The following is an 18,728-nucleotide window of genomic DNA, read 5'->3' as shown; positions in this document are numbered from 1 at the left end:
GAGAAGAGCAGACAAAACTCCAAGCTTTGGATTTTTTTCTGTACAGCAGAGCATGAGCACAGATCACACCTGAAGCTTTGCCCCCATTCTTTCCTGTTCACTGCCTGCCTTTTCACCAGCCAGCAGAGATCATGCTCAGGAGAGCAGGGGGTGAGCAGGTCAGGGTGTGTCTTCAAAAAGAAAAAAAAGAAGAGCCCTCCCAATAAATTAAAAAGGTGCAACCGTTGTGAGAACTCTGAAGCAGCAGCTGAAATACCTCGTGGCAGCCTGAGCTGTGATCCACTCAGATCACAAAAAATCCACCCCTGGGCTTCACTGCCCTCCTGAGAAGGTGAATTCCTCCTAAGAGGCACCTCCAGGGAGCAGCAAGCTGCACCATCCACAGAATGGACACTGCCATCAACCTGCTAATATGGGTTTCGCTTTGAGACCAGAAAACTGTTTTTCTTCCAAAAAATTGTTATTTTTAAAAAACTGAAATTAATTAGGGGTAAAACACTAACTCTAGTGCCATGAACAGGCAGGATCAACTTTTTTCCCCTCCAAAGGGCAAAGAGTCATATACCATCCCCAGCTGAACCTTGGTGCTTCGAGCTTTTCAGGAGATGTTACCTAAACTTTATTAAAAGAAAAAGAACAATGTTTAAATATCAACACTGGACTAGCCCAGTCTTTTTTTTTCCCAAGTCCACATTCTTCATATGAAGCACACACGGCGTCCTGGATTCCCCAAGGCTGCATGTTCAGAAGTTCACAGTACATGGAACCATGTCTTTTTGTATTTTCTTGAGTTTCCCCTCCTTGCTCAGAGCAGCCACCCTTTTGTGGGCCTTGACTGGATAAACCTCAAGCCACCCCACGGCTTGGCCTAGATGCTGAAGGTTTTCTTGATGAAAGTTGATGTTGTCATGCTCTATGGATGGAAAAAAGCAAGAGAAAAAAAAAAAAAAAAGCACCTGGTACAGGTTTCTTGAGACCCTTGTGGATTCCTCTTATTCCGAAGCCGTTTTCTCGAAGTCTTTTCGCCGGTTTCTCAGTTTTTTTGTTGGGTTTTTTTGTTGGGCTTTTTTTTTTTGTTTTTTTGGCCTATTACTGTGTCTCAGTTTGAAGAGCTGTTATTGGATGAGCCAGAGGTTGATGCAATTGCAGCTCCAGCTGGGCTGCTGGTGGATACAGATTTACGGATGTGAGGCAGTAGGTAGGGGTCACAGGCCAGCTGCTGGACATCTATCCGATCCTCCTTTCGGTAGGCCAAGCAACGTCTGATAAATGCCTGCAGAGAGCCCAGAGGAAAAAAGGGATTTAGTAGAAAGGCAGCAAGAAGAAGCTTTCTTTCATAGCTTGCTTTCACAGCTTTCTTTAGGTGCTGGGGGAACGTGACAATCCCACTGCTGAAATTCCTTCCCCACAGGTCACGGCGCAGCTCCGACGCCAGGAGCTCATCTTGGAGCAGGAAAAAGCATGAGCACAACACTGCACTCTGCTCCGTCCTGAAAAATCAGCACCCAAAGCCACTGAGCACTCTGTAGGAGACACAGAACTCCTGATGGTTTGAAGGAAATCAAGAAGGAACTGCCAGAACCCACAGGCAACTGACAAGGAGTGTGAGCAAACCCTCTGCAAGGATCGTAAAATGTCCGGTTGGAAGAGACCTCAAGGATCACAGGATCCTAAATGTCAGGTTGGAAGAGACCTCAAGGATCACAGGATCCTAAATGTCAGGTTGGAAGGGACCTCAAGGATCACAGGATCCTAAATGTCAGGTTGGAAGGGACCTCAAGGATCACAGGATCCTAAAATGTCAGGTTGGAAGGGACCTCAAGGATCACAGGATCCTAAATGTCAGGTTGGAAGGGATCTCAAGGATCACAGGATCCTAAATGTCAGGTTGGAAGGGATCTCAAGGATCACAGGATCCTAAATGTCAGGTTGGAAGGGATCTCAAGGATCACAGGATCCTAAATGTCAGGTTGGAAGGGACCTCAAGGATCACAGGATCCTAAAATGTCAGGTTGGAGGGGACCTCAAGGATCACAGGATCCTAAAATGTCAGGTTGGAAGGGACCTCAAGGATCACAGGATCCTAAAATGTCAGCTTGGAAGGGATCTCAAGGATCACAGGATCCTAAAATGTCAGGTTGGAGGGGACCTCAAGGATCACAGGATCCTAAAATGTCAGGTTGGAAGGGATCTCAAGGATCACAGGATCCTAAATGTCAGGTTGGAAGGGACCTCAAGGATCACAGGATCCTAAAATGTCAGGTTGGAAGGGACCTCAAGGATCACAGGATCCTAAAATGTCAGGTTGGAAGGGACCTCAAGGATCACAGGATCCTAAAATGTCAGGTTGGAAGGGATCATCTGGTCCAACCACCCTTCTGTAGATTTATTTACCTTTGCTTCTGGTGTGACTACTGGCTTTGGAGGGAACTGCACCTCGGTAGCTTTCAGAATTGTGTTCTCCTGCAGAATATCTTGTTGTGACTGGTTGTGACCAAAGGGCTACCAAAAACCAAAAAAATAAAATAGAAGACAGTTGTTAAAGGTTGCTGACAGGCCTCAAAAATCCCCTGACACTACTGTTTATCATCACTTGGCATAAGCATCCTTCTGGGAAGGTGCTTCAGATGAAGAGGACACATTGCTCCCATGTTTAAACTGAAAAAAAGGGAGCAAGCTGGAACATATCTGGGGTGCCTCCAGCTCAAAACTGGAGGAATCCTCTGCCTGCTTCCAGACCTCAGCTTAAGCAAGAGGTGCTGCATCCATCCAGGCTGACAGGAGCTTCACCCCCTTCAATCTGTTGGGCTGATTCCATCATTTATCTGCCTGACAACTCTGAGCAACACCACGTGGCTGTCACATGGTTACCAAGCACCAAACAAGAATTGATGGAATCCTCTTCCTGTCCCAACCCATTTTTTCTGCTGTCATGAAACAAATCACCTTTTCTCAGGACAAATCACCTTTTCCTGATCCCGACTCTCTCCTTCCAAAAAACCCTAAAAAAATCCTATAAACTTCTAGAGTGGGTCTTTCAAACCTACTTTTTTTTCTTTTTTTTTTCTAACACACTTGCAACATCAGGTTTGACAAAGACTTAGTGCACTGAAAGCATCACAGAAAGATGCCAGACCAAGAATTCCTTAAAAATCCACCTCTCCTGCCATAATGGCCTCAGTGAGAACATGCCCAGAGGAGAGAGTTCTGAACACTGCTCCTAAAGAAATGTTAGGTTCTAAACACACTCTGCCTTGCAGCTGAGGTGGAAAAATATTTTAAGCCTGAAGGAAGCAGAAACCAGGGCTGCTTCCTAAAAGGTTTGTGAATAATCACCAGGAAAAGAGTGAAAAATGTCTTCTTACCTTTCTGCCATAGAGACACTGATAGAAAATGACTCCCACTGACCAGACATCAACTTTATTTGAAATCTTTGGAGGTTCTTTCCCAACCACAAAACATTCTGGTGGTAAATACCTGATTGGAAGGAAGTGACAACAGGTTATGAGCAGCATCTCAAATGCTTTCAATCATTTTTCTTTGCAAGGAAGGAACAAACTTCTCTGATCAGACACTGGTGTGGGACTCAAAAGGACCCTGGTTCCATTCCTGGGCATCTTTGGTCCAAGATTCTCAGTTCTGGGAACAATGATCCCAAGGACTCTCCAGACATTCAGGGTCTGAGGTACAGTAATTTTTTTTTTTCACCAGAGCACATAAAATAATCCCATCTTTTATCTTCAGAACTGGTATTTTTTGGTTCAAAGAGCTTGGCCAACAATTCCCCAGTAGAAAGCCCCAGCCAAAAGCCATCTTTCTAGAAACACAAACCCAGATGGCATGGCCTAGCAAGACATTCAGCCTCACTCAAACTTGAGCTACTTTCATTTTTAGGAGCAGAACAAAACTCAGATGACACAGAATGCCTCAACAAATGTTCCTGTCCAACTGGTGCCCATGGTGACAGTCTGCAATTTGGGCAACATCCCAAAATCAGTGGCACCCTGCACTGCTCTCAGCCCTGGGTGACAAAGTGACAACAAGGAAGATCCTGAAAACATCTTTTATGTGACACTTGCAAATGAAGCTCTGATTAGAGACAGCACTGTGAGATTTCCATCTTTCCTAAGAGTTAATTATGGCTTTTCACCCTGCTTATTTCACTGAAATGCTCTTTTCCATCTTCCTGCTGTACCTGGACTGCCAAATATGTAATGGTATTTTTACTTGTTTGCTTCAAGTGTCAGCCAGGGCCATTATGGCCTGGGAAATAGCAGCCAAGTCCCACTCCAGAGCTCACTATCTCAACAACATGAGTGGTGTTTCACCAGGCCCTTTGGGTTTGCAAACACACAAACCTCAACCCTCTGAAAAGCAAAAAGCTGCCAGGCTCAAAGGAGCTGTGTGACAAGAGCACTTTCCAGGGGCTCAAACTTCCACTGTCTGGAAGCTGCCACAGATAATGGCAGCACAGACAGAGCTGACATCAATCCAGAACTGGTTGTAAACTCTTCTTGACCTGTAACTTGCAAATGCCCCAGGGAATGCTTACCAGTAAGTACCAGCCCCCTGAGATGTCAGTTCCATGCCATCAACAGAGTTGTAGCTGTCATCATCCATGATTTTGGAAAGTCCAAAATCTGTGATTTTTATCTCTCCACATGCAGTACCATTGACTAGAAGAATGTTACCTAGACAGAGGGAAAAAACAGCCCCTCAGGGTACAGGTCAAGCAGGAAAAAAAAAAAAAAAGGATAAAACTAGTGCTAGAACTCATCTACCCATCCTTGAATGACCCCATGGCCTGATATTACTTGGAGCCTCCTGATTCCAAGCCCTAGTAGCCAGAGGAGCTTGATGCTCATGCTTTTTGACCCCTCCCAAAGGTCCCCTTGGAAGGGCAGGTCAAAAAAAGAGGATTAAGGAGAGAAGTACACATCCAGAGTTATGACTCAGTCTGCCCAGAAGTCCTGACTTGCCCTGGCCTCTCAACAAGCCAGAAAACTCCCTCCTTCCTGGCAGTGTTCCCCAGTGGCTTTCGAAGCTCTAAAAGGACAATTAGTGCTTAGACAAGAGTCTTTTCCAAACCCACTAAAGGCTCAAGAAGTCAGATCATCACTGCTTTGCTCCAAAGTCTGCAATAAAGCAGCAGAACCGTTTGTGATGGCAGTGGCTGAATCACAGCTCCAGCCAACTGCAGACAGAGCTCAGCCAACACAACCAAGTTGGCAGCTGGAGGAAAAGAAACAGGGTCAGTAGAGCTGGAGCAAGAGCACCACCTCCTGTCCAGATTCCTCATCCTGATGCAAAAAAAAAACCCCACATCACACAGCAGTTTCACAATGCTGATGAAGTGTCACCAGGAAAGGGAGATGAGCCAGAAGTGCTGGAAGAGGTGGCTGAGTTTTACTGGACAAGGAAAAAGCTCTGGAGGCAGAATGCATCACCCTGCACTGGAGGGATTCCATTTATCCCTTGGTGATTCTGTGCAACAATCCAGGGAAATCTGCAACAACATTTGGAGAGGAATTTTCTCCATGGGAGATGCTGAATTCCAAGGCAGCCCTGAGCACTTGGACTGTTCTGGCCTCAGCTTTGGGAGCTGCCACATGATAAGAAAACCCAAAAAGTGCCAAGTTTGCTTCTGCCACCCAATTTTCAGGCAGATGATTACAAAAAGAATAAGCCAGAGGAATGGGAACATGAAAGACAGCAGTAATTATGGGAAGCCTGATGAAGCAATAACAGCAGCTCAACAGCAGAAGGGAAGCAGAACATGAAGAAACCAAACACAGCCACTTGGTGGTTCAAGGACTCCTTCTGAGCAAGGGAAGCCACTTTTTCTGGAATGTTACTTCCTTGGGTTTTGTTGCAATTTTGGGAGACAATACCCTCTTCCCAGCACGACCTATGCATTTGAGGGTTTGTGCTTTTTTTCTTCTTTTAAGTGAAGTTTTCCCAGACAGCTCTGTCTCCTTTTTTGCTGCCTGACCCAAGTAAACTTCCCCATCCTTGTTGTAACCTTTTCTTAGCATCCTTAAGCACATCAGCTAGCAGCACAACATACCTGGTTTAAGGTCATAGTGTATGATGGGAGGTTTGATTTCATTTAGGTATTTTAAAGCATTCACAATCTGCATGATAATGGATCGTGCCTCTTTCTCTGACATTAACTTGTGTTGTTTCAGGTAGAAATCCAGATCATTCCCCTCACAGTATTCTAACACTGTACAAAACCTGAAGGCAAAAAAAAAAAAAAAAAAAAAAAGTTATTGTAATTAGGGCACCTGAGAGAAAAGAAAAAACTTGGCTATTCCTTATCTGGAAGACCCATTTGGTCAATATATTAAATGAAGAATCCTCCTGCTTATTTCATCCCTTTCTCAAATGAAGGGCCCAGGAGCACAGAAATCCTCAGTCCAGAGGTCAGAGATCCCCCCATTAAAATCCTGAAGCAGAAAGCTCTACAACCTGGGGCATTTGTCCAGCTAACAAGTGAGTAAAGCAGGACAACTGGATAAAATCATAGAATTTTCATAATGCTCTGGCACTGCTTTGGCAGCTGTCTTGGGACACCAGTGGATGTTGCAGCTGCCCCAGATAACCTGCAGCATTTCTGTGGACATTTCTCTGGGCTCTCCTGGAAGGTTTTAAGAGCCCAAATACTTTTTTTTCCTAGTGAAACGATCAAACCAAATCAAATCCCTTTTTGTTTTTTCCTAGTGAAATGGTCAAACCAAATCAAATCCTTTTTTATTTTTTCCTAGTGAAATGGTCAAACCAAATCAAATCTCTTTTTGTTTTTTCCTAGTGAAACGATCGAACAAAATCAAATCCCTTTTTTTTTCCCTGGTGAAATGGTCAAACCAAATCAACAAATCCCCTTTTTGTTTTTTCCTAGTGAAACGATAAAACCAAACCAAATCCCTTTTTTTTTTTCCTAGTGAAATGAACAAACCAAATCAAATCCCTTTTTTCTTTTTCCTAGTGAAATGGTCAAACCAAATCAAATCCCTTTTTTTTTTTTCCTAGTGAAATGAACAAACCAAATCAAATCCCTTTTTTTTTTTCCTAGTGAAATGGTCAAGCCAAATCAAATCCTTTTTTATTTTTTCCTAGTGAAATGGTCAAACCAAATCAAATCCCTTTTTTTTTTCCTAGTGAAATGGTCAAACCAAATCAAATCCTTTTTTGTTTTTTCCTAGTGAAACAATCAAACCAAACCAAATCCCTTTTTTTTTTTCCTAGTGAAATGAACAAACCAAATCAAATCCCTTTTTTCTTTTTCCTAGTGAAATGGTCAAACCAAATCAAATCCCCTTTTTTTTTTTCCTAGTGAAATGAACAAACCAAATCAAATCCCTTTTTTATTTTTTCCTAGTGAAATGGTCAAGCCAAATCAAATCCTTTTTTATTTTTTCCTAGTGAAATGGTCAAACCAAATCAAATCCCTTTTTTTTCTCCTAGTGAAACGATCAAACCAAATCAAACACCTTTTTTTTTTCCTAGTGACACAGTCAAACCAAATCAAATCCCCCTTTTTTTTTTCCTAGTGAAATGGCCAAACCAAACCAAAGAGCAACTTACGAGTCAGTATCCAGTGAAAAGTAGTCATAGAGCTTAACTATTCGAGGGTGATCCAGTTCTTTGTGAATTCTGTACTCCCTACATGCATGTCTGAAAGCAGGAAAGTCTGAGCATTAGTCATACAAGTGATTTAATTCCAAGTTGGGCAGATAGTGAACCCACAGCAGTCCCAACTTCAATCAGACCCGTGCACATTATTCAGAGAGCTCAAGAAAAGGCATGAAAACTGGGCAGAACACTTCTGGAGAACCACAGCATCTGAGTGTATCTCAAATGCTGGCATTACTACAAAATAACTCCTCTTGATTGAGGGTACTGCTTGCCAAAACAAAATAACCTCAGAATAAATCATTAAGAGGTCCAAGATAGCTGAACACAAAAAAAAAAAAAAATCAGAAAGTTCTAGAAAAAATTCTGTGATGCTCAACTTCCAAGCTTCCAATGAAGTTTAGTTTGTCCCAGTGACTCGTTGGGGAATTAAAATCCCTTTTTTTTATCTTTGAAGCTCTGTGGAAAAGGCTTGGCTGCCACACAGCAGAGTTTATCTAACCCAGAGCAAGTGTTGGCAACACCAAAAGGCTTCCTGTACCTCCTTTTTGGCCCTGCCATAGTCCTGATCATCTGTGAAAGGATTAAGTATTGTAGGAAACAAGGGGAAGGCATTCAGGGAACAGCACCTGGAAGATGGGCAAAAAACCCTCTTTCCTCCAAAAGCAGAGCTTAAGCCATGCCAGAGGGGAGAAGCCACTTCCAAAGCTTTAAAACCTTGTGCCCCAAACCTCTGGGTGTGTATTTTTAAAACATTTCTAAGCTGACCACAAATTTTGCAAGTAGCTACTGAGCTGCAGAGTGGCTTTGGACATGTGGCAAAGCAGAGGCAAAAAAAAAAAAAAATCTGCACACAGAAAAACCATCCAAGGCACTGATTAAATCATTACAGGAGGCACTGGGGAAGATGGCTGCTTGCTTCCCAGCCTTACTTACTTGTGATAGTTTTCTTTTTTCTCATCCCTCCAGTTTTTATTTAACTGGTGGATTTTCACAGCTACATATCTTTGTTCTGTTAAATCAAATGCCTGCAGAGAGAAGAGCTGAAAATCAGTAGGAATCACAACTTCCAGTGAATGCTGCAAAAGCAGACAAGCTCTAACAACCCAATATCCCCACCCAGGAAATCAGCATTACAACATACTGTGAGTGAAGAGCAAGCCCACATTTTGATGTAATTAAAGTCACTAATGAAACCAAGCAACTCTGAAAACAACTGAATATTCTGGGCTTTGATCTGACCTTCCCCATAGGCTCTAAGAAATGAAAGTCTAACATTTTACCAGAGTTACAGTGGGCTCAGAAAGGCCAAATTACCAAAAATCTAGTTAATCACTCTGGGAAAGACCCTGCCGTTATTCATTCCCAAATAATTTTCTACTCTCAGTGAAAAAAAAAAAATAAAAATCCAAACCATACAGATGATTTTCAATCACACTGGTAGCACAGTTCTCCATTTTGGAGCTTAATGTTTCAATTTATTTAGAAGCCAGAGAATTCAAGAGCAGAACTGTGTAAATCCTGGGCTGCATTTTTGCCCTCCAACCCTAAATAGTTTCTTGCTGTTCAGGCAGTCTTTAAGGAATGAACCACTGCAATTTTCTGCAAAAATGCAGAAATCTTTTACCTTGTCTGAGAGCAGCAGCAGGTAATAATTTCTAGGATGGGGCAAAATCTAAATGCAAGCAGCTAAGGACAAAGTGTGTCCATCTCAAAAGTTGGACACTCAGCTCCTAATGATTAATTCATTGGCCAAGACCCTGGAGAAGAAGGGCTGAGCATTTCTTTATTTTAATAAAATAAAGATTTTATTAGAGAGAGATTTTAATAACTCCTAAGCATTCATCCCCTCTTGCTTTCATCTCTGGAGCCAAAGCTTTGTACTTAGCAAAGCCTCCAAAGAGCAATTCAGGGAACTTACCACACTTATTTCTTTTTTTTTTTTTCACTACCTGAGCAGTCCAGCCCCCACCCCAGCACCACCCCCACCTTGGTTTAGGTATCTGTTGTGCTGCATCAAAATTATAAATCACTGTGAGGTTTCCAATCTTTGCACTGGCACAGCTGTTTTCATTCTAGCCAAATTCAACATGAATGAAGAACTATTGGGTACAGATAGGGAAATATTTAGAATTGGAAAGGATTTAAGCACAGCAGTCAAATAGCAAGCATCAAAGTATCACACATCTTGGCCATGCAAGAGTGCTGAAAAAGAAGTAACCCTCAGTTTCAAGAAGTCCCAGGACTACACACACACCCACACACCCCCAGTCTGCTACTTCAGAGCATAAGACAAAAAAAAAAAAAAAAAAAAAAAGCACCTTCTACCCCTAGGAAATGAAGGCTTTGCTCTTTTTCTTGGAATTACTTTCTCTTACTTACAGTGATGCTCAGACTTGCTGTGCCATACTCACTACAATTTTGCTACTTAACATATTTGTGTATAGCACTTGAAGAAACAAGTGGTTTGCTTCCCTGTCCTGAAAAAAAAACCTTGCAGATCTGAAAAAAAAAAAAACCTTGCAGATCTGAAAAAAAAAAAACAAACTTGCAGATCTGAAAAAAACAAACCTTGCAGATCTGAAAAAAAAAACCTTGCAGATCTGAAAAAAAAATCTTGCAGATCTGAAAAAAAACCCTTGCAGATCTGAAAAAAAACCTTGCAGATCTGAAAAAAAACCCTTGCAGATCTGAAAAAAAACCCTTGCAGATCTGAAAAAAGAAAACCTTGCAGATCTGAAAAAAAAATCTTGCAGATCTGAAAAAAAACCCTTGCAAATCTGAAAAAAAACCTTGCAGATCTGAAAAAAAACCCTTGCAGATCTGAAAAAAAACAACCTTGCAGATCTGAAAAAAAACCCTTGCAGATCTGAAAAAAAACAACCTTGCAGATCTGAAAAAAAAACCTTGCAGATCTGAAAAAAAAACCAAACCCTTGCAGATCTGAAAAAAACCAAACCTTGCAGATCTGAAAAAAAAAAACAAACCAAAAAACTTGCAGATCTGAAAAAAAACAAACCTTGCAAATCTCAAAAAAAACCCAACCCCTTGCAGATCTGAAAAAAAAAAAAAACCCAAACTTTGCAGATCTGGTGCAACATTCCTGAAGAACCCATTTGCCCAAAACCTGCCCAGTGAGGACAGGGGCAGAACCTAAAAACCTCCAACCTAATGCAAGCCAGATGCAACATGTGCTTTGTCCTCCCCTTCTTCCCTCCACAACCACACACACCAGTGAGAAAACAAGTGTAAAAATTCTGCTTACTGCAATATTTCACTGCAGATTCAGATTACACCACAGACTGCCACTTCAAATTTACCTTATATACTTCACTGAAGCCGCCTCTACCCAGAAGATGTAGCAACAAATATCTATCATTTAGTGTTGGGTGGTCTTTAAATCTGGAGGGAAAGGCAGAGTTTAAAAGCACTGAGAGAAATCAGGCATCCTACTGCACAATAAATTCCAGCTACTACAGAGTTTAGGGGTAACATTATGATTTTTAGACAGGGAAATGTTGAAAGTGTGGTAACGACTGGGAGTTGAGGTTATCTGGTCACTTTGCACTGATGAAAAACCATAAAATAATACTTAAGTGCACTTGGAAGCCTTTCTTACATTAACTTCAAGTTATATCACCATGTTACCCCTCAGTCAAGTGACATATTTAGTTGTAACACCAATTCAAATAAAAAGATCCAAGTGTTTCCAATTTTTTTTTTTTTTTTTAACCCATTTTTGCCCCTGAACCCCATGTGCTTACTGTGAATTATCTTCATTGTGTATCCTTTTCAATTCCCTGATATGTAGATTTCTAACCCTCTCTAGCCTTTCCAACTCTGCCTGGATCTCTGCTTCTTCCTGCACAAGAAAAAAAAAAAAAACCAAGAGGAGTCAGCATGTCAGCCTGGTTTAAAGAAACATGAATCTAATTCTACTTGTAAATTAGTTATTGGTAAACAACTTGTTTGTGAGATTAGAGAGATGGTCACAGCCAACTAAGAGTCAGGTGGAAGGTAGCAGGAATGAAAACTGGGCAGTTTTGTTCACACCTCCACCCAGAGAGGAGCAGGTATAGCTTTACACCTTGTTTTTAAGACTTTCTGTAATTAAGAAGTGCTGTAGCTCAGGTCCTGCTCCTCCCCTGACTAAATGCTAGGTAGATGTTTTTGCAGGACAAAAAAAAGGATGGAAGAGAGCATCCAGAGAGACTGGGGAATGTGAAAGGGTCCTGTTAGCAGAGTTCAGAGTGTAACTCAGTGCCATGGGTGAGTTTTGATGCACTGCTGCTGGAGCTGGAAGTTCTCCTGCCCTCAAACCTGACCCAGTGGCCAAGGTTGTAAAGCTCAAATAAAATGTGCTCCTTGAGGAGGATTATTTGGCATTTGTGACTCAAGGGACAGAGTTACCCATTTGTCTTGTGACTGTTCCCTTCCCTTCTCAACTTGTTCTATTTTTAGGCAGCAAGAATAAGCCAGTTTCCAAAAGTGGAGCTTCAGACAATGCCACGATCCCAGAACATTACTTCAGTTGCCATCAAGGTCCATTTCCCCAGGAATTCCTCTGCTCCAGGGTTGCACACTACATGCCAGCACAGTTGGAGCTGCAATGAATCCCTTCCAGCAATGCAAGAAGCTGCAGAGCAAGGATGCCTCCAGCATCCTCCTGTCCCTATCACTTATCTGTGGTCACATGTCAATAAAATATTGTGGGCAGAGTGCCAGGGGATTCCATGTGGACATTAACTTCTCCTCACCACTGAAAATAACAAGGTGGAGAGCAGCATTAATGAGATTTTGCATCCCTCTTGTCTGTCAAGGTTGCAGAAAAAGAGAGCTCAGGCAGAAGCTGAGAAAAGGAGGACTCCAGCAACACATTTCCACACTTCCTCTTTGGTTCATATGTGAAAAAAAACCTCTTTGGCCTCAGCAGACCTCACAGCTAATCAGGGAATGGCAGAAGACAATTATTCTTTTCTTTCAGTACCTGTTGAAGTGTCTCAGAGAACTTCTTGATAGGTTATTGCAATTGTTTCAAAGTTAACCAACATATTGAAATAAATCCTCACTTGCAGGTCCAGTCCTTACTGAAGCCAATATTTGAAACCAAAAATGCATCACAACTACCTCAACACCACCAGTTCCAAAAGGCCAAGAGAATTTATTGGATGGTGACTGACAGTGCTGGTTATTCCATAGGGTAAAGAAATGGGAAAGTTAATGGTTGCAGATTTTCTTGCATTCCTACAAGTGCCTTCCCTTCCTCTGTCCCTGTGTGTTCCCCCACATCAGACACAGAGACCAGCACCAGGGGACAGTGACAGAGTAAAATGCACCAGAACACTGCAACTCCCTGCCTAAAATCATGACAAAAATATGATTACAAAATAACCTAATATAAATGCAACTCCCTGCCTAAAATCATGACAAAAATATGATTATAAAATAACCTATATATATATAAATGCAACTCCCTGCCTAAAATCATTAGTACAAAAATCTTATTACAAACTCCTGCCCAGCCCCTCCAAGTGACAAAATCCTTTAAATGATCAAACTCTGGTGACCTCAACAAAAGAAATGCTGTGGTTCAGAGCTCACCAAATAAAAAACTTGCCTACCTACCAACTTTTTCTGCAGTTCTTACCTTTTTAAGGTGACCTAGTCGGAGTTTGAAGATTTCTTCCTGTTCATGGTATTCTGCTAACGTTAACCTGCAAAGAGAGAGAGAGCCAGAGCATTCAAGTTTAGTGGAAGGGATAAAAGAAACTGTCTGGAAAACACCCATCAGCAGGGGGAGTGACAGCTGTGCAGTGTCAACAGCTGGCAGGAAATTTTTAAGGTGTACTCTGCAATGTATTGAGTTTCCTTATAGTCAAGCAAAAGCAGAGCAGAAGCTTAAATCTTGATAAAGCAGATATTGATTTCAAATCCAAGTCCCTAAAATACCTGGTCAGGCTAGTGAAAGGTAGATTTTTTAACAAAAACTTTTAACAGAGACTTTTAACAAAGGAAGTGAAGCCCTAATCTAAATACAGACCACTGAAGCACAAATATTCATTATTTTACTTTCCCATTTGAAGTTTCCTTTACTAATTCATGTTTATATTTTTCTTTGTAATAAAAGGTGAGTAATTCAACCCAGCATTCACTCTGGGACCCCTGGCCACACAGCTACTGCAAAAAGAGCTCTGATCTGGGATACAGAACTTGTGTCTCAGGCTCTGAGCATTGCCTTTCAGGGAAACCTTGGGAACTTTGATCCATTTTCCCTCTCTTTGACTTCATGTAGAGTTAGAAGCAGCAGTGGGATAAGGGGATTTTATTGATGATAAGTGATGTGCAAAGTTTCCATCCTTGGTATCTGATCAAAACATTTTTTTTCAGAACTTTTTCAGTGTCTTTTATAGCCTTTGTGCCACATGAGACAGAGAGAAAGCACAGCTTTCCACTAAAATAGTGACAGATCCCATCACTATCAAAAAATAACCATGTGCTGAGATCCTTAGGGTTAAAAAGAAGAATCATTTCACTGCCTTTCTCCCTACAACCAAAAAGGACTTGGGCAAAAGCATCACATGTGAACAGCAAGTCACAAAGCTCCTATCAACATTGACTGACTTGGTAGACAAGAGATACATGTGACAGCACATAAATACAGGTTTTTGAACTCAACCAGAGTTCCAAGCATATCCCAGGAGGATTCCTCTTGCAGCAGCTCTGCTCTGCATGGTACTTAGCACAAAGGTTTCTCTATGAGGACTCCACAGCAGCAAAACCACAACCAGGATGGAGAGGGGATGGAGTCCTGCAGCCAGCAGGACCCTGGCTCACTGGGCAGTAAATTGAGAGGAGGAAATCACCAGCTGATTAATTGCTCCTCTTGAAATGCCCCAACTTCTCTCTGCTGTTAACAATGCAGAGACTGTTAGCTGATCAACTGAACTGTTAGCTGATCAATTTAATTGTTTGCTGATCAATTTAATTGTTTGCTGATCAATTTAATTGTTTGCTGATCAATTTAACCCCAAACTGCCAAGCCAAGCCCCCTTGGAAAGGGTCTGGACCAGAAGGAGCTGCTTATTGCAAACATAGAAACCACAGCCAGTCCCAGAAATGTTGCCATGTTGTCTCCTCTCACAGAAAAGCAAATTAATTCACACCCCACTAATTCACACACTTCCCCCAGCAGCAGCCTGACTTTTTAAATCACCTAAAAGACTGCCTGGAAAGTTTTGGTCTTTGGTCAGTGTCACTGTATAAGGAAAGTTTTGGTCTTTGGTTGGTGTCATGGTATAAAAAGGAATAAAAAGACACCTGACTAAACCAGCAGCAAGCTCTCCTCATCTTCTTGGGCACAAAGATACACAAATCTACACCTCAACAGGCTGCTCATGAAGCAAGAGATGTAATGAGTACCACCAGGCTAACACTGCCCAAAATAGCTGCCTGCTGGCAGCAAGCCTTCCAAAAACCAAGGGGGCTCTAAAGACAAACACTGCCCTGTTTTAGAGAAACATGCTTGAAATGCACTACTCCTGGCACAGCTGAAGACTCCAAGGTTGCCCCAGCAAACCTCAAAAAGCCCCAGCAGCTCAATCTTCCTGAATGAAAAGCTTTTTCTCATTCACAGAGTAAAAAGGAGTTTCAGCAGAGCACGTGTTTCAATTTGCATCACGGGACCTTCCTCTCCTTTTTTAAGACACAGCAACAGCCATGAACAAAAGAAGAAGGAAAAAAAAAAAAAAAAAATTAAAAAAAAAAAAAAATCAATGAAGGAGGTTGGCTGGCTGCTTCCCATTCAACTTTCAAAAACATTTATATTCAACTTGCCTCTTTCTTTCCACAGGAAAATCCTCCCCCCAGACATCAGAACATTTTGTACCTGGATCCACATTGGTCCAAAAAAATGCATTTACAGGGTAACTACTGATTAAGCAAGGAGTCAGGCAGTACAGTTGCTTCTGCTGACTTGCAAAAACCATGTTTTCCTAAGCTAAAACCCTCCCCATGAGCCACATCCATCCACTGGCAAGCAGCTTTTATCAAGAATGCCACAAGAAGCTCTTCTGAACCACAAAGATAAAAACCCTGAAATGTATCAGTGAAGAATGATAAACCAGCAAGGAGGAAAAAGGGTAAATGTCTGTATTTCAAGTTAGTTACTTGCAGAAGGCACCAGCACCCTATTGGGGAGCACCCTGAGCAGTCTGATTCACCCAGGCATCTCTGCTGTGAGTGCAAGAGGCAGTGGGAGCTTTGGCTTTCCATGCACTTTGAAAGCTCAAGAATTCCAAGGGCTCCAGGAACTCTGTGGTCAAATTATGCCCAGGAGATTTCACAGAGCAAGAAGAAAAGTGTCACTGAAAGTCATGGCCTTAGCCAACAGCAACAAAATAAAAACTGTAAAGGAAAAGGGGTAGGAAGGGGGAAAGTCTCCCACTTAAAATATTTCCAACTTGCAAAAAACTTCCAAATGAATAATCTTCTAAATTTCTGGTGAGACACAGCCTGCCTCTGAAAACAGGGGGACTCTGAAGAGTATCAGGAACTTCAAAAGAGGTAGGAAAGAAAAGAGAACCTTTTGTAGGAAGAAAGGGAAGCACTTCAACCACCTTTCAACTTCCCTGACTGCTCTGGAGATACAAGTCAGTGCTTAATGAACTGTCTTTAGAGAGAACACCTTTTTCCTTCAGTATAACCCATTAATTGCTTGAAAAGCCTCACCAGAAAGCCCATGGAAATAAAGCCTTCTAAATATGCACAATTTTTTTTTTTTTTACTTAAAAAAAGCACCCTGTAGTAGATACCAAAATCAATTCTGAGGTTCCAACACTGAGGAAAAAGACACCACTTTTCAAACTTGACTCAAGAGGAATACTGGAAAACCCACTGCATTTAAAAAAAAAAAAAATCCAGCTCATACAAAGTCTGGATTCAGCAATCCTCCTTGTTTTACTCCACTGAAAACTATTTAGAACTGCAGCCAGCTGTTGCTGAATGCCAGGCTAATTCCACAATATTCATTTTGTGCATGGAGTGAAGCCTAGAGGCAAGGACAAGATTCCATTTCCCAGTAGAGTTTTTTCTGCTCTAATCAAAGCTCCCAGCTCTGCAGAGCCCCCACCAAGGCCACTCAACCTACGTTTCATTTTCTGCTCCATTGGTCTTGTTCTTGCGCTGCTTCTGCTCGTTGCTGGCTGGAGGGGTTTGTCCCATTGCAGGGGGCTTCCTTTTTGCTAACATTTTTCGTTGCCTTTCTATTTCTTCCCGTTGGGAATTTATCCTTTCTTGTTGCCTGGAAAGAAGGGGAAGAAAAAAAAAAAAAAATTAAAAAAAGCAAAAAAAAAAAACCCCAAAAACCCACGAAGCAGGTAAGTGGTGGAGTGGACTCGGTTGTCTTCAGTGTCTGCTCTGAACTGGAGCACTGAATTTCAAGTTAAACTTTGAAGATGAGGAGCAAAATATTTTTCTAGAGAAAAAGGGGGATGTGCCAAACATTATGCCTCAGGTTGCTTAAGCATATTTTTATATAAAAAAGGAGATTCTTTGCCTGGCCCATAGAATGCTTTCAGTCAGTGAAAGGTTTTATTCATGCTGGTTGCTAACCTCAGGGAAAAGCCAGGGTTCCATGATAAGTCACTAAGTTTCCACACACTTTTTCCTAGAAGGCTCTGTTCTAAAGCTCAGACTCTCCTGTTAAAACTATTCCTGAAGTCTGACACTGTCTGAGAAAATACCCTTATGCTTCAAGGGTACAGTTAAAGCAGCCCTGGTTCCCTGAAATATAAACAGTTCCCAATTTCACTAAGGAAACAGTCTCTCCTCCAAGATAAAAAGACTATCTCAAAACATTTTACAGTGATAAAAGCACCCTTGAAATTTCCAGTCTGAATGACTTGAGCATTTACATCCTTAATTCACTTGTTAAAAGAGACTGAGGCTGCAGGTAAATATTGCACAAGTATTTTTTTCATGTCTTGCTGCACAGACTAAGGAGGAATTACAAAGTCCTTAATCTGCACCTAACATGAGCTGCACCTCCCTATCTGGCTACAGAGAAGTTGTATCATTTTAAAAGATCACACATAGTTCTAATGCAATTAATTTGCCAAGTCCTACTTAAAGGTCTAGGCCAGGTGGGAATTCACTGGATATTTCCATTAACATCCTGCATAAAAGGGGCTCTGATCTTCACTGCCAGGTTTCTGCAGCCCCTTTGATCACTGTTACCAGGAGGCAAAAAAAAAAGTTAAATAGTATAGATTTTCTCTTTCAAGTTTCTCTACTTGCTACTTAAAAAAAAAGGCACTAATTAGCCTCGACTAATACATGCAAGTATGCAAATGAATTTGATTGCTTCATGATAGATGCAAGATCTGTCCACTCTTCCCCAGCACAGCCAGCTAGGTGCACTGAGCCCAGTCAACCCAGCCCTGAGGCCAACTCAAACAATTTGATTCCAGTTTCAAGTCTCTGGAGGTTTAAGTGGAAACACATTCCTCACTTCCACGTGAAAACATTCCCCATCCTCAGCGTGAGCTCCTCTCTGATCCTTTCACCCAGTCACACCACTCTCCCATTTGGACATGCAAACCATCAGACACAACTGCTGAATTTTTGCCATTTTCTGCCTCTGAAGGTAGAGAGATCCTCACTTGATGAGGTTCTGGAAGGCATAGCCATCTGTCCACTGCTCGGTGAAAGATGCCCCATGCCGCACGGTGGTGAAGTGTCCTAACCTCAATCGGTCCTGCATGCTCTTATCTCTGCATGCCATCTTCTCCTGTTTTGACTGAAAACAAAACCAAAGCACCAGTTAAAACAAACCACCTAAATCAGTGTCTTAACACAGCTGTGCTGTGGTTTAAATCACTCCCAACTCTTCCCACTTCCCATCGTTTCAGTGCCGCTTCCTCCGATAAGAATTATCCCAAAAGAACTGATCCCATTATTCCTGCTGCTTCACACTGGGCTGGGAGGCATTTGTTTGATTGCCTCCTTGCTGCCATTTCAACCTCACCTTTGCTAACCTGTTACTACTCAGGCAGTTCACCTATCCTGTCATCAGTTGCAATCAGTCTAGCAGTAGG

At 41.9% G+C, this 18,728-nt stretch overlaps 1 protein-coding gene across 9 annotated transcripts in view; it reads right to left on the bottom strand.

The window, feature by feature from the left end:
* Positions 1–595: 595 nt before the first annotated feature.
* Positions 596–18,728, bottom strand: part of TLK2 (tousled like kinase 2) — a 43,415-nt gene continuing 25,282 nt past the window's right edge. For all 9 annotated transcript variants that reach the window (XM_071728494.1, XM_071728489.1, XM_071728496.1 and 6 more), the window contains 12 exons: positions 18,294–18,430; positions 16,781–16,933; positions 13,283–13,349; positions 11,400–11,497; positions 10,956–11,037; positions 8,572–8,663; positions 7,588–7,677; positions 6,068–6,237; positions 4,553–4,691; positions 3,366–3,477; positions 2,395–2,502; positions 596–1,273 (listed from right to left, as the gene is read on the bottom strand). In XM_071728494.1, coding sequence (XP_071584595.1) covers positions 1,100–1,273; positions 2,395–2,502; positions 3,366–3,477; positions 4,553–4,691; positions 6,068–6,237; positions 7,588–7,677; positions 8,572–8,663; positions 10,956–11,037; positions 11,400–11,497; positions 13,283–13,349; positions 16,781–16,933; positions 18,294–18,430 — 1,422 coding nt within the window. In that variant the 3' untranslated portion in view covers positions 596–1,099. The remainder of the gene's footprint in view (positions 1,274–2,394; positions 2,503–3,365; positions 3,478–4,552; positions 4,692–6,067; positions 6,238–7,587; positions 7,678–8,571; positions 8,664–10,955; positions 11,038–11,399; positions 11,498–13,282; positions 13,350–16,780; positions 16,934–18,293; positions 18,431–18,728) is intronic.

This window comes from Heliangelus exortis, chromosome 29 (genome assembly GCF_036169615.1).
Source record: "Heliangelus exortis chromosome 29, bHelExo1.hap1, whole genome shotgun sequence".
Classification (NCBI taxonomy): domain Eukaryota; kingdom Metazoa; phylum Chordata; class Aves; order Apodiformes; family Trochilidae; genus Heliangelus; species Heliangelus exortis.
This window is presented reverse-complemented; position numbering and strand designations above follow the sequence as displayed.